Genomic DNA, 14553 nt, shown 5'->3' with positions numbered 1-14553 from the left:
TCCAATTAAAAAATCAAAAATTGTAGTTAGGAAGTCATTTCCGGTGAAACAGGAGTGACGGAAATTCATTGAATACTTCATTCAATCCCGATCCAATTTATGTCATATACTAACATACCAAATCGGTTTTTTTTATCTGAGAAAGTAAAAAAATTATAGGGGTGAGCCACTTTTGAAAAACACCTGGTATAATGCTCCGAGATTTATATAGGGTGGTCCGAACTGTATTCCGGAAACTTCGGCAGCATATTCTGCAGATAAAAGTAAGTAAAAAAGTTCGTATGAATGTATGTCCTAAAATGCTTAGTTTCGGAGATACAGGGTGTAGAAGTTTCATTGTGATTTTGATTTTTTCCGAATAATTTGTGAAGCAACTTTGGATGAAAATTGGGGTCTGGGAGTTTTTTGACATGAGTAATTTGATTTTGATGTCAATATGACTCCTATTTGTAGGGGGCATCACCTACAGCTATTTTAACTGTTTTGAAGAGTAATAACTTTTCGTCCGTACCTGTATAAAAGTACTGAGTGAAAAAGTGTACATTTCCGAGACTTTTTGCGTAAATAATAAAATCGGGAAATTTTTATTTTTTTAAATTAACCATAGATTTTTCTGCGAAGAAATGATAATAAAACAGTTTTTGTTGAACTTTTGGCTCAAAAACATTTCAGTCAACATGTTATATACTTTTATACAAACTTTTTTACTTATTTTTATCTACAGAATATACTGCCGAAGTTTCCGGAATTCGGACCACCCTGTATATGACAGCGATCTTCATTTACAAACAAATAATTCTAATGCCGTTTTTTTTTATATCGAATAGTATATTTATTAATGATTACTTTTTAAAACCAACTAGCGTGTACCAGCGACTTCGTTCGCGTCGAATTAATCGTTTAAAATGGTGATGATAAAGCAAAGCAGGAATTTCCATTAACATACAAACTGGATAAAATTTTCTCACATTTATGTTAGCATGAGAAAAAACAATATGGCGATATTATTATGTAACTTGATAATATTTGAGGGGTAGTTTCATCTCGTTGGAATTTGACTTTCGAAAAATCCGTTTGCCAAAAATAAGCTTTTTACGTCAATTAACTTTTTACGCAGAATCGTGGTTAAGAAATTACCCAACTTTTTGGAACACCCTGTATGATTTTTTAAAAAATTTCAAAATATGTCAAAAAACCAAATAAATTATGCTTGTCCAAGCGTTTTCCCGAAAGACTAACCGTTTTTTAAATAACAAATATTGTAATATTTGAGGGGCGTTTTCACTCTCTTGGAATTTGAGATTCGAGAAACCCCTCCTTATCGAACCCCTACACCCCACAGTCAATCCGTTTACCAAAAATCAGTTTTAAACGTCAAGCAGTTTAAGCAGAATCGTGATTATTCAATGGTCATATTTTATGAAACACCCTGTATAAATTTATAAAAAATCTTAAAATATGTAAAATAACAAAATAAAATATACGTGTTTAAGCGTTTTTTCGGAAACTTGACCGTTTTTTAAATAAAAAATATTGTAATATATGAGGGGTGGTTTCACCCTCTTGGAACTGGAATATCGAAAAATCCCTTCTTATCGAACCTCTACACCCTAGAATCAACCTGTATGCCAAAATTGAGCTTCTTACGTTGAGTGGTTTGGGCAGGATCGTGATTAATCAGTATGTCAGTCACTTAAGGATTTTATATATTAGTATAGATATAGATAAAGAATTTCACTCCATTCAAAAGAAATCAAAAGTAAACTAAGTAAATATTTTCAGTAGTTTATTTCTAATAATCTGTAGGCCAATCACGCAGCGCCAATCGATTAGAATTCGGTTTAACTGACCCGAATTTTCTTTTTCTATATTAAAAACAAAAGTACCCTAAATTCTCTCCGATCTAATAGCTATTAAACGATGACGAATTCAGTCATAGAAAGTGACAAATTGCTATAAGTTGGCCGTACTTTGGTTACGGAGAAGGATATTGGAAAACAGCGCAGTACTAAGCTCGGTATGATCAATCTGATATTAGTCGATACTTGCCACGACCCTATTATAGTTCGTTTATCCGTCAACACGACGAATTTGTATTCCAAAAGCCGACTGAGAAAGTTTTTTCGTGTCCGGAATTGAAGAAAATTCACTCTCTATCATTTCTATAATAATTTTATATGATTGGGTTTGAGTTAATATTTAAAAATTAATTGCAATTGTTTTTCTTAAAAATCAACAAACTAGACAGAGCCAACAATAAAGAAGAATAGAACAACCTGGTAAAACTTACAATAGAAAATAATTTTTAGCATTGTTCGGGCTTTTTATATTACCGATTCTGAACCGTCTTAGAACTTACAGCGCGTGAGCACATGAAAAAAATTAAAAAAAAATTAAAGTATTTACTTCTAGGATAGTTCAGAATCGGTAATAAAAAACCGAAATAAGCTTTTTGATAACTGATTTGACAACTGTAACGAAGTTAGATATTTTTAACAACCTGAGGTTATATATTATACTAACCTCTACAGATGCATGAGCAATGCATTTATCTTTATTAAACTGTATTAAAAAAGCACCTTTTATTTTTTATTTATTTCCCATAGGACTTTCTTGAAGAAATGAATCCGCCACAGAGGTATAGACATTTTTTGTAACATTTTGCCGCTTTCGGGGTACACAGCCGCTGACCGACCGCTGAGAATTTTGCTCAGGGGCTGACCTTTTTGTGTGTAAAAATTGATCTTTCAGGGAAGTCGCTTACTCAGCCACTCAGCCGCTGACCGCCCCCTAACCTCTAATAGCATGCTCTAATAGCAGAATAACTATTAAAATATCTAAAAAATTTACGAAAAAAAATACAGGGTGACCCATTAGGGCGATGGGGTTCAATAACGTCGTTGTTGACAAAGATATGAAAAAATGTTTTTATACAAATGTTGAATTGTTTATAAAGCTGTATATTCTAATAATATTTTGTTGTATACAGGAAATACAAAATAACTGCTTTAATACATTGACTTTTATGAGATTTTCAGGTAGTTTTAGCTCTTTTAAGTTCTTCTCAAAATCAATCTGAACCAGACCATCGGTTAGGGTTTCCATAAAGGGTTTTGGAAATCCCGCACAAGTGAACTCAGAAATCCGGAAAAATGAACTCTGAAATCCGGACAAAATCCGGACTCGTAGAAACTATGAATTTATTTATTAACTTTTATAGGATGCAAATAACAACCCCGTAACCAACAAAATATAAACTAAACAACTTTCACTTTCCAAGAGTGCACCAAACACCAAAAGTCAAAAATTTGAGCGCCAAAGTATAGAAATGGGTACTTTCTATACTTCTTAAATACGATGCAGCTGTAGCATGGTAAAGACTAAAATATTCAACAAAGCAAGAAATTAAAAATTCAAATATAGCTGTAAAATATTTTACTAAGTTAAATTGTTTTTGCGGTCAGATTTCCCGGACGCTTTTCCAAATCCGGACATGTCCAGGTAAATCCGGACATATGGAAACCCTACACCCTACCATTGAAACGATAAATGGCAAAACCTTAAGCCAAAAATGAAGAACATGCTTTCTTATAGTCAATCCAGGCAGCTGATATATGCCTCTGTTTATCTTGGACCTGCCGTCCTAGTACATTGTCTATCACCAGAAGTTCTTGACAGTTTTTTTATCCTCGACGGCATCCATTCTATTCGATAGCTATTATGTTATTGGTATCCAGATGCATAGTTATTTTGTTACATAATACCTTGTGAAGAGCTTATACAGGTTGGATCTTTAGGAAGCTATTTCGGATGGTAGATTAAACGTTGGAAAAGTGCTGCTAAATGTCTGTGCAGTGCCGAGAAATATTTTAGCCATAAGTTATGTAATTTATCTATTCCAGGTCTTTTCCAGTGTTGCGTTGTTGCTATAACTTTTTGAACATCTTCTATCTCTATCTTTATATCTGCCATCTGTTCCAGTTCCTAGTTTCTATCCTGGTTTTATATCTGCCATCTGTTCCATTTCCTGGTTTCTATCTCCTCTGCTAACTAGTATTCGTCGGAATGGTTCACCACCTTGTCCCCACATGCTGTTCTAAAATCTGTACATGTCTTCTTTTGCTGGTAGTCCATAGTCCATTATTTGAAATTTTTGTTTCCTAATTGAGTCTCCTATAGAACTTTTTCTGGTCTTTTTCAAACAATAGCGATACAATCTTAAATGCTCTTTACGTTTGTTAGATTCGTGATGTCTTATTTTTGTTTCCATGGTGGCTCTCTTTTGTTTTAAGCGGTCTTTACTAGTGCTAAGGCTCCTTCTGTCTGGGGCACTTATAATTATTATTTATTTTTATTGCTTTCTTAAGTGTGTTACTTTAATTAAGTGTGTTCTCCGACAGAGGATCGTGGAAAATGAGAGTCGTCTGTGTGAACCACCCTATGCGATGCCTGGTTTCCAATATATTCGATAGGTTTGCTATGATTTAAGTGATATGCTCTAAGTAAGAGTAGTCTACTCTCTTTGATTATATATTGTGAAATGCATAATCATTTTCTATTTAAAATACAAAATAGAAAATACTTTGTCAAAAGTATTTAAAATAGAAAATAGAACATGCCATTTTGAATTTTGTATAAGTACTTAGACCCTTCTCTACTGATGTATATGGTGATAATGATTGAATTTGAAATAGTTACCCAGAAATATCGGAAATATGTTTGATGTATCCATAATATTTATGGTAATAGAACTTCAGCCCATTACTATTTACTTTTTCTTTGTCCATTGCCCATCACTAATAGTTTGACAGTTGTCATTTGTTGATTTTTTAATTTCTTGGTGTTTTTTAAAATCAAACAACCGTTGTTTATTATTTATAAATGCAACATAAACTACTCTAAAATTAGAATCTTGTGTACCTATATGAATTATTATGAGGTGATTCAACAGGATGTAATCGTTTGTTGTGATTTATGTAGCAATTTTTGGACTGTAGCACTTGTTTGTTTTGATTTCTAACCTGTTAGAAAATCACCCACCTGTTACATCCGTTTTTAAAATGGGCAATTGGAAGAAGATTGAAAATGAAAACGGATTTATATATTATGTAAAGTAAGTTAAGACGCTATTTTTTAAATTACAATTATAGAATATCATAATATGTAGGCTGTATAAGTTTTTTTTAAATACTACTCTTCAAAGATTTCATTTCAGAAAAGTTCAATATATTATATTTAATTTTAGTGAAGAAAAGGGTATTAAACAATGGGATCATCCAAAATTTTCAGATGTTAAACAAGGAATTGATGAGTGCAATTATGTAACTTACCCCTCTTACAGACTAGCTTTAAAATTTCGAGTTTTGCAAAGAGGTTTATTTAGTAAGGGTTAATGTTTTCTTATGTATTTTTTTCTTAATTTTATTTCTTTCAGTGGAAGAAGTATCTTTATCAACTATAATTAGTATATTTGAAAGACATAAGCTAGGAAATAATGAAAATAGCTTAGTGTTAGAAACCTGTGATTTAGAATCAGTGCTATCGGATATATTTTTTGCAGCTAATAAAAGAAATCATACAAACACTGATATAGATTTTGCTTCAGAACTAGTTTTAAATTTATTATACAATACTTTTGACTGGTTAGTAGAAAACTCATGTAGTTTCTAATACAAGAAATAGTGATTTATTTAAAATTTTTCCAGTTTCAGAGAAGGAAATATTCAAGTTTTTTCTACTAAAATTCTAGTGGGATTGTTAAGTAACTGCACACTTTTGGATTATTATAAATATCTATTTTCTATATGTTCTGACCATAACTATTGCATTACAAGGGTGAGACTTAAGGCATTGCTAATGAAAATGTACGATATTATAAAATATTTGCACGAAGATGTATCTTTTGGACCTCAAGTGGTAAATTCTACAGTTGAGAACTGTTTTCAAAATGTAATAAATCTGTTGTTAGAAGAAGTATAATGTTATTTATTCTTTTTTTAAATATTTTAGTCTCCAGGTTTGGTAGGAATAACAGAAAGTAGTTTTGTTACGTGGCTGGAAAGTGAACCTGCGTTATTAGCTTGGATACCACAAATTTATAAATTGAAATTTGCTGAAACAAGTAGGTTATTATAATTTAATCAAAATAGTATAAATTATATTCTTTTTTCAGTTATGCATGCTGTTAAATGTACAACTTGTAAAACGAAGCCACTAATGGGTCTAAAGTATTCTTGTGTAAAATGTTCAAGATATATTCAGTGTCAGAGATGTTTTTTAACTGGACGTATTAGTCATTCTCATAAACTTTCTCATTCTGTCAGAGAATATTATGGAGAGTCAGTGAACAATAAAGTTAGTATATTTTAAATAAATTAGTTATTTTTATTTTAATTAATTTTAAATTGTTTTAGGAAAAATCTAATGATTTAATTAAAATTTTTTGTGGGTTATTTTGTTCCAATTCATCAGTTGCACATTCTGTAGTTATTAATCCCACCAGGTATGCATAGGGTAGTTATATTTTGTTATATGTTTTAATTTTCATAAATATTTTTTAGTTGTGTAATGAAAGATATTAAATTATACCAGTCTTCAATTTCAATGGACATAGAACCTCTATCATCACCTCAGACACAACTTCAAAGTGTTATAAGGCAATTGGAGTCTCAGAACAGAGAACTTCAACAAATGCTTATATTTGGAAATTACAATGACAAAGAAATAAAGAAATACTTGGAAGAATATCGTATATTTATGGCAGAGAATATTAAAAAACTTAAAGTATTAAAGAACCAAATTAATATTGTACACAAAACAAAATCTACTGGTAAAAATTCTCCAATTGAAATTCCTAATATACAATCTACACCTATAGTGCAGTACAATAATAATCCCAAAATAATGACATTAAGAAATTTGAGCCCAATCACCATGATAACTGAATTAGAAGACAATGAATCTCAGCTTGGTCATGATGATATTGATCGCCATTCTTTAAGCTTGCAAAATGCCAATCAAAATGAAAATAATGATTTTGATATTTGGAATAGAGGTATAATTTTTTTTCTGTTAGTTTTCCTATATTAATTTTATATTTTTTGATAGAAAATGGGCAGAATGCAAGAGAACCTGAAGTGTTTACAACTGTAAGTGCTCCAAGGTCACCAGTTAAACTTTTGCATAATGACTTAGACGAAGCCTTGGCAAAATTACAGCAGATTTTAGCCAATAATTTTTCTCTTGAAGATTCCTTGAATCCCATGGATAACTGCAATTTAAAATATGCAGTAACTGAAGTAGAAGGTATGCTGACATCCATTATTGATAACGTTGAATCAAGTAGAAGTAGTTCTGCTTTGCCATGTAAGATTAGAGCATAAGGAAAATAAGACTGATTTTTTAAATTTTATCTTTTCTATAATTTTATATGTTTTAATAAGAATGGTTTATGTGCAATTATTTTTATTATGCTGTTTAAAATATATAATAAAACATTTTTAATTTATAAAAAAAACAAAGTTAAAAATAAATAATCTTTATTAACTTTAAATGCAATACATTACTGGAATGTGAATTTAAGCAATTTACATAATCCATTATTTTTTTTTTATTAAATTAATGGTAAATAACAGAAATATATAAAACCTTAATATGTGCATAACTATCATTAATTATTTGTCAAAATATATATTTTTTTATATAAATTTCTGTCTAGTGTCCTTTGTTATTGCACTTTCATTGAAGGTACCCATTTACACATTTTGATAACATTATTTACATTTGGTCAGCCTGAAAAAATATTGGGAAAGTTGAGACAGGTTGGGGAAATTTACAAAATAAGGGGGAAACCTCTCATTTTAAATTTAACAGTATTTTACGCAGGGATGGCCGTTTACTCGTCTATTTTAAATGCATTTAAAAAAAGATGTAAAGAAGTAAACGAAAATGACATTCCTGTTTCTTTTTAGTACAAATTTTCAGTTGTTTCCCTAAATTTGGATTTCTATACGAAATACCGGGTGCGTCCCGAAAGTGGTTCACCCCTGAATAACTTTTATTTTTTTAGATAAAAAAAACGAGATTTGGTATGTTAGTATATGACATAAATTAGGATTGACTGATGTATTTAATTGTTTTTGGTCACTTCCTGTTTGACCAGGAATGATTACAACTTTTGATTTGTAAATGGTACCCTCGGTATATTTCTACTTTATTCAATAGAAAGTGGCACTCTGAATAGAATAACATATCATATTTCAACTTTTGACATTGTCGTTTAAAAAAATCGTATTTTAAATTTCAATCTAGAGTGTCATGTTAACACTAATTTTTATTCAAGGAGCTTTGGAAAAATAGATTTGATCGCCTAATGTTTTTCGCGTCTTGTCTATCTCAATTTTTAAAAATTGGACAAGGGTCACTCATTAGTATATTTGGAAAAAGCATTTTTTTACGAATAATTTGGTACCACACACTTGGCATTTCAAGTCAAATTGTCGATATGAACCGCATGTTCACACCGCAACCACAATTTCAAATAAACCATATGCGGAAGTGTCAAAAGTTGACATATAATATGTCATTCTATTCAGAGGGTCATTTTCTCTCGAATAAAGTAGAAATATATCAGGGTGCCATTTAAAAATCAAAACTTGTAGTCATTTCCGGTGAAACAGGAACTGACCAAAGACAATTGAATACGTCAATCAATTCTAATTTATGTCATATACTAACATAACAAATCTCGTTTTTCTCGAAACCTGCAATATATGAAAGTTATAAGGGTGACCCACTTTTGAGACGCATCCAGTATAAAATGTATGTTATCAATAAAATGACGAAGTAGTGGAATGAAATATAATAAAATATTTTGTTTATAACGGCCATTAACAGGTTTTTTTTACAGCAATTTTTTATAATTGTCCATCCCTGATTAAACTATATTAATAATTGAGAGTGACTGTAGTAATAATTATAATTTGTGATATAAGGAGGATGATATAACTACAGTCTCTATATCCCTGGATTATTTAATTTAATTTTAGCAATATGTATTAACAGTTTTATCGGATTACTTTGTTTAAACAATTAATCTTAGGCAAATTAGTATATTTAACAACAAAACTAATTCTAAATTTCAGTTTTTCTCGATCGATTGTAGGTCAGGCAAGCGTTAGGCCTTAACAACATTAAAACATTTTAAAACAGACGTATGTATACACAGGGTGGCCCAAAAAACTCCTAAGGTTTTCAGTGAGAGATTTTTTACTCAGTTTTCTTTGTAGAATATGCAGCTAATAGTAATAGTAGCACACATTTTAAACATATTTTCATAGATACAGGGCGATTAAAATATATTTTTAGGAGACCTAGTTTTTCAAATGAAATAAAAATAATCATTTATAAAACAGGAAATTAGTGTTTAAATATCTATTTTGTATATAAAAACTATTTGGATAATGTCATTTTGGTTATAAAATCCAAAAAACATAATTTTAACTAATCATGTATAAACAGGAAATTTAATCAAAAAATCATCATACAATAACCATGATATAGGTATTTTTATAATTGAAATTTTCTGACAAATTTACTCCGACAAAAAATGTACAGCATTCTATTGAAAAAAGGTCTAAAACTTTGTGGAATAACGACTACGTGTATGGGCTTATAAGTATATATGGACTTGATCCAATTCAGTTGATCAGCTAGAAACACTTTTTGTTCAATTCCGTGTCTATCGCCATTTTTCTAATACATCTTAAGGTTTGTTCTTTCAATTTCTAAATATCAGATAAGGATAGACGAAAACTAATATTGGTGTCTGGAGCTCAATTTTTATCAAAAACGTAATGGTGAAAACCGCACATCGATATCTGTTACCGTTTCGGAGTTACAAAAAGTTTTACAAAAGTTTTTTACGAAGTTTTTCAAAAATCTGCATTTTTAACAAATCGCTGTAATTTTTTTGCTGTGGAACATTTTGTATTTTTGTGAAAACATTCCCAAAGCACCTTTTTACGTAGAATTTATTGGTTTAAGTATAATTTTTTTAAAATTAATAATTTAAGAGTTATCAACAGAAAAATTGATTTTTTATTTGGGCCACCCTGTATATTTTTAATTAAGTGAAAAGAACTTAAAATTACCTTTCCAAAAATATAGCATACTTGATAATTTGCTCGATTCCTCTTCGAGATATAGAGTTTTTAAAAAATCGCCCACTTTGAATAAGTAGGCTTTGAACGGCGCCGGCTGTAATGCAAAAAAAATCTAGCTGTGAGGAGCAAATTAAAACGAAAATAATATTTGCACTGAGAGATGCAGAATTTCATAACAATTTAAACTATATTTAACAAAATCAACACATTTAAACTATATCTAATAACAATAAAAATTAATAGCAAACCAAAACATGAGATTTTGCTACAGGTGTTGAACACGTCGGCCGTCTTCTGTTATGACCAGACGGGACCATTTTTGAACATTTCTCGCGGAATTCATTAACTCAGTGGGGGTGAAAGACACCGTCGCATAACTGCTTAGTATTTTTAATTCTTGTCTAGATTATACGGGCAATTTAAAAATAAGAACATTTATTCGTCCGCAAAGATAAAAATCCACTAAGGATAACAGGCACTAGATAAGTCCGGCGGCCTCAACGGCCAACGGCTGGGATCTTGGTTAGCTATTCAATTAGTCTCGAAATTGGCTGCAAAAGTTTGCTTCAGCGTACTGAAGCGGTGCCTCATCTTGCTGGAAAACATATTTTCGACTTCCATTAGGGGCAGATCATCAATAATGTGTCCAAAACCTACTAGTTAAAAGTGGAGCACTTTTAAAATTTCTCTTTCGTAGGGGACTGTAACAAAATATCAAATGTGCTATATTTTTGGTAAGGTAATTTTAAGTTCTTTTCACCTAGTTAAAAATATACAGGGAGTCCCATATAAAAAATCAGTTTTTCTGTTGATAACTCTTAAATTATTAATTTTAAAAAAATTATACTTGAAACATTAAATTCTACGTAAAAAAGTGCTTCGGAAATGTTTTCACAAAAATTCAAAATTTTCCATAGCAAAAAAGTTACAGCGATTTGTTAAAAATGCACATTTTTGAAAAATACTCCGAAACGGTAACAGATATCGATGTGCGGTTTTCACCATCATGTTTTTGATAAAAATTGAGCTCCAGACACCGATATTAGTTTAATCTATCTCCTATAGAAAAGGGTGTTTCCCTTTAAAAGCGTCCAATTTGACCCACCCTGTACAAAGATAAATAATTATAAGATGAAACAGATATTTTAGTGTTGTTTTAAGTATTTTTTGATATTTGTATTAACTTTTGACTGTTCTCCATTTTAAATAAGAAAAAGACAAAATAAAATTAGATATTTGGTCAGCATATAAATCAAAACAAACTACAACGAAAGTAAGGTTAGAAGGTTGTACTAAATGTCATTCTAAGTCGATCCTATCTTGTGTATATCAAATGATATTATGTTTGTATCCGTTTGAATAAGTTCAATCCTACCGAAAAAGAGGATCGAGTTAAGAATTTGGATGCGCATTGAGATTTCAATCGCCGCCGGGATATTATTATTTGGTATACTTATTATTGGATGGACTAAAGTGAATCTGATCTGTTCAATCGGATTGTAACTAGCCGATATATACGTAGTCAATATACCATATGATCGAAAAAAACGGCGTCCAGTTGGCTGGGAAATGAACATCGATGACATTTCCCATATAAATTTACATATAAAATGACAGCGATCTTCATTCCATAGCCATCGCTGACGCCGTTTTTTCTCGATCATACGGTATTTGAATTACCGTGTAATATCTCTGAAAAAAATGAGCGCTGCTTTTGCTCACATATTTTACAAAGAAGATTAGTTTCTTTTTCAGGACACTGGGACACACTGTATATTTACTCTTCTTTCATATAAACTTTTAATTTCACAACATTAGCACCTTATTTTTCAAAGTAGCCTTAATAGACTGGTATTACTCTGTAAGCGTCAATTTTTTTTAACATTAGGTTCGTTCAAAAGTAAAATTAATTTAGGACTAGATAACTTCTGAAAATAGAATCAAAAACTTGTCCTAATAACAAGAACAAAAAATATTAAACTTAATTTCGTTTGGACGAATTGATCAGGTATTTGCAGCAATGCGTGAGGAGGTGTTTTTCTCCAGGCGAGTCTTGCAGTGGCGCCATTTCTCTGGTATAAATGTCCAGCCCGTATTGACCCTCTTCGGGAAAACTGATATTAAAGGTAATTATGTCATCGGTAACATTGTGCGAAACGAATTTTGACAGTCGTTTTTCTTCTACGCCGTTTTTATGGAGCGTGGCCATAAAATCTGTCAATTGTCGTGACATTCTGAACTGGATTTCTAGTTCGCGTCCAGCAAAGATAAGCGCGTCCTGAAAATAACAAAGTTGACAGTGAGTCGCCCTGTATAATACTACTATTAAATTAAGTGCAAAATAATGCGCTGGTTCACCACGATACATTAAGACTTTACTTTTGACAGGACACTCAGTTCGCTAACCATGTTAGTGTCATGAGATGTATCATATCTGTCATTATACAGGGTGGTCCGAACTGTATTCCGGAAATTTTGGCAGCATATTCTGCAAATAAAAATAAGTGAAAAAGTTCGTATAAATGTATGTATAGAATGCTTAGTTTCGGAGATACAGGGTGTAGAAGTTTCATTTTTATTTCGATTTTTTCCAAATAATATCTGAAGTAACGTCAATATTTGGATAAAAATTGGAGTTTGGGAGTTTTTTGACATGAAAAATTTGATTTTGATGTCAATATGACTTCTATTTGTAGGGGGCGCCACCTACATGTGTTTTAACTGTTTTGAAGAGTAATAACTTTTCGTCCGTATCTGTATAAAATTACAGAGTGAAAAATCTACATTTCCGTGATTTTTTACGTAAAAAATGTCTCCTGTGCTCCGAGCAACCGTTCACACGATATTTAGAATAGAAAATTTCTATTTCTAATGTATTTAACAATAGTCAATACATTACAATAACATTACAATTACAATAACATTACACTAGTCAATACATGTCATTTTTGACAAAAAAATATACATGTTGAGTAGATGTTGAATTTTGGGCCCAAAAACATTTATGCTTTCAGTTTAATAACTATTTACTCAACATGTTTATTTTATGTCAACGATGACAGGTATTGATAATTTCGTTTCCAAATATCTCGAGAACCATTACTCGTAGAGATCTTTACCAAGAGAACTTTTTTACGAAACAGACGTCGTTAATGTATATTTTTTTAATCAGTAGTGTTATACAGGTAGGGACGAAAAGTTATTACTCTTTAAACCAGAAAAAAAATGTAGGTGGCGCCCTCTACAAGTAGAGGTCAAATTGACATCAGAATTAAATTTCTCATGCCAAAAAACTCCCAGACACAAATTTTGATCCAAATAACGTTAATTTACTTCAGAAATTATTTGGAAAAAATCGAAATACAACTGAAATTTCTACACCCTGTATATCCGAAACTAAGCATTTTAGGACATACATTTATACGAACTTTCTTAATTTTTTATCTGCAGAATATGTTGCCGAAGTTTCCGGAATACAGTTCGGACCATCCTGTATTGTAGGATTGTCGGATGTCCTACGCATGAAAATCCGCCTTAAAGCTTTTTGGTGTACTGTGGTGAACTAGCGTTTTATTTTGGTGGTGTAATACCAACTATATTATTAAATTAAGTACCTAAAAATTATGGCCTACCTGGTGTGTAATAGGTACCAAACCAAACAATCTTGTCGCTTTTGTAGGTCCCCATTCTCCACTGGCGCAATCTGGTAACGGTACCATGACAGTTTGCAAATCTTCACAGCAAATCTTAAATTTGCACACACTTTTGAACTTCATAGGTTCGCCAGTCAAATACTCTTTTGGGGTAACTGCGTTCGCGAAAATATCGAGCAAGAATGCCCCACTGCAAGGCGCGTGAACTCTGAAAGCGACTGTATTGCCCACTACAGACTAAAATAGAAGATTAGTTTAATATTATGTGTATTATTCGTATTACTTGTACTAATTGGTACATACCTGCATGACAAATCTCTTGAGCGATACACTTTCAAAGCTATCACCATCGCTGTCATAAAATTTCAGGTTATAATGGAAGATGAGGGTACCTTGCATATGAGCTGGCATAGCTATTTTCACTGTGGCTGCTCCTAAAAAAACAGTATTTTGAGTTTTATAAACAAAAATATCGTTTGTTTATACATTAATTTCTTAAACATTATTTTGCTTTTTTTCTGAAAAGTGTAAGTGTAAAAGTGTGTGAGAACCCACTATTTCCTGATTACAAAAAATTACCTATATAATTGCCTAAATTTGACTATAAATCTTTTATTTCGCGGAATAAATAAAAAATATTTTTTTTTAAATGGAAATCATAGTTGGCTATGAACTTAAAAAATGCTGACATTTAACCCTTTATATATTACTTAACCCTAAGATATACGTATCTATTT

General features: G+C 31.3%; 2 protein-coding genes across 2 annotated transcripts in view; one reads left to right on the top strand and one right to left on the bottom strand.

Moving 5' to 3' along the window:
* The first annotated feature begins 4826 nt into the window (after window positions 1–4826).
* Window positions 4827–7463, top strand: LOC115890295 (dystrophin-like). Its single transcript, XM_030910474.1, has 9 exons — window positions 4827–5113; window positions 5246–5382; window positions 5435–5642; window positions 5706–5949; window positions 6010–6121; window positions 6173–6354; window positions 6414–6502; window positions 6561–7054; window positions 7108–7463. Exons 1-9 carry the CDS (start codon window positions 5061–5063, stop codon window positions 7380–7382), a joined length of 1794 nt encoding a protein of 597 aa, XP_030766334.1. The 5' UTR covers window positions 4827–5060; the 3' UTR covers window positions 7383–7463.
* A 3785-nt stretch (window positions 7464–11248) lies between these two features.
* The window catches only part of LOC115890261 (hillarin), a 96384-nt gene continuing 93079 nt past the window's right edge, over window positions 11249–14553 (bottom strand). The window contains exons 11-13 of the mRNA XM_030910445.1: window positions 14120–14250; window positions 13796–14053; window positions 11249–12441 (exon numbers count right to left, since the gene is read on the bottom strand). Coding sequence (XP_030766305.1) covers window positions 12145–12441; window positions 13796–14053; window positions 14120–14250 — 686 coding nt within the window. The 3' untranslated portion in view covers window positions 11249–12144. The remainder of the gene's footprint in view (window positions 12442–13795; window positions 14054–14119; window positions 14251–14553) is intronic.

Source organism: Sitophilus oryzae, unplaced genomic scaffold (genome assembly GCF_002938485.1).
Source record: "Sitophilus oryzae breed Bouriz unplaced genomic scaffold, Soryzae_2.0 scaffold_860_pilon_pilon, whole genome shotgun sequence".
Classification (NCBI taxonomy): Eukaryota; Metazoa; Arthropoda; class Insecta; order Coleoptera; family Curculionidae; genus Sitophilus; species Sitophilus oryzae.
This window is presented reverse-complemented; position numbering and strand designations above follow the sequence as displayed.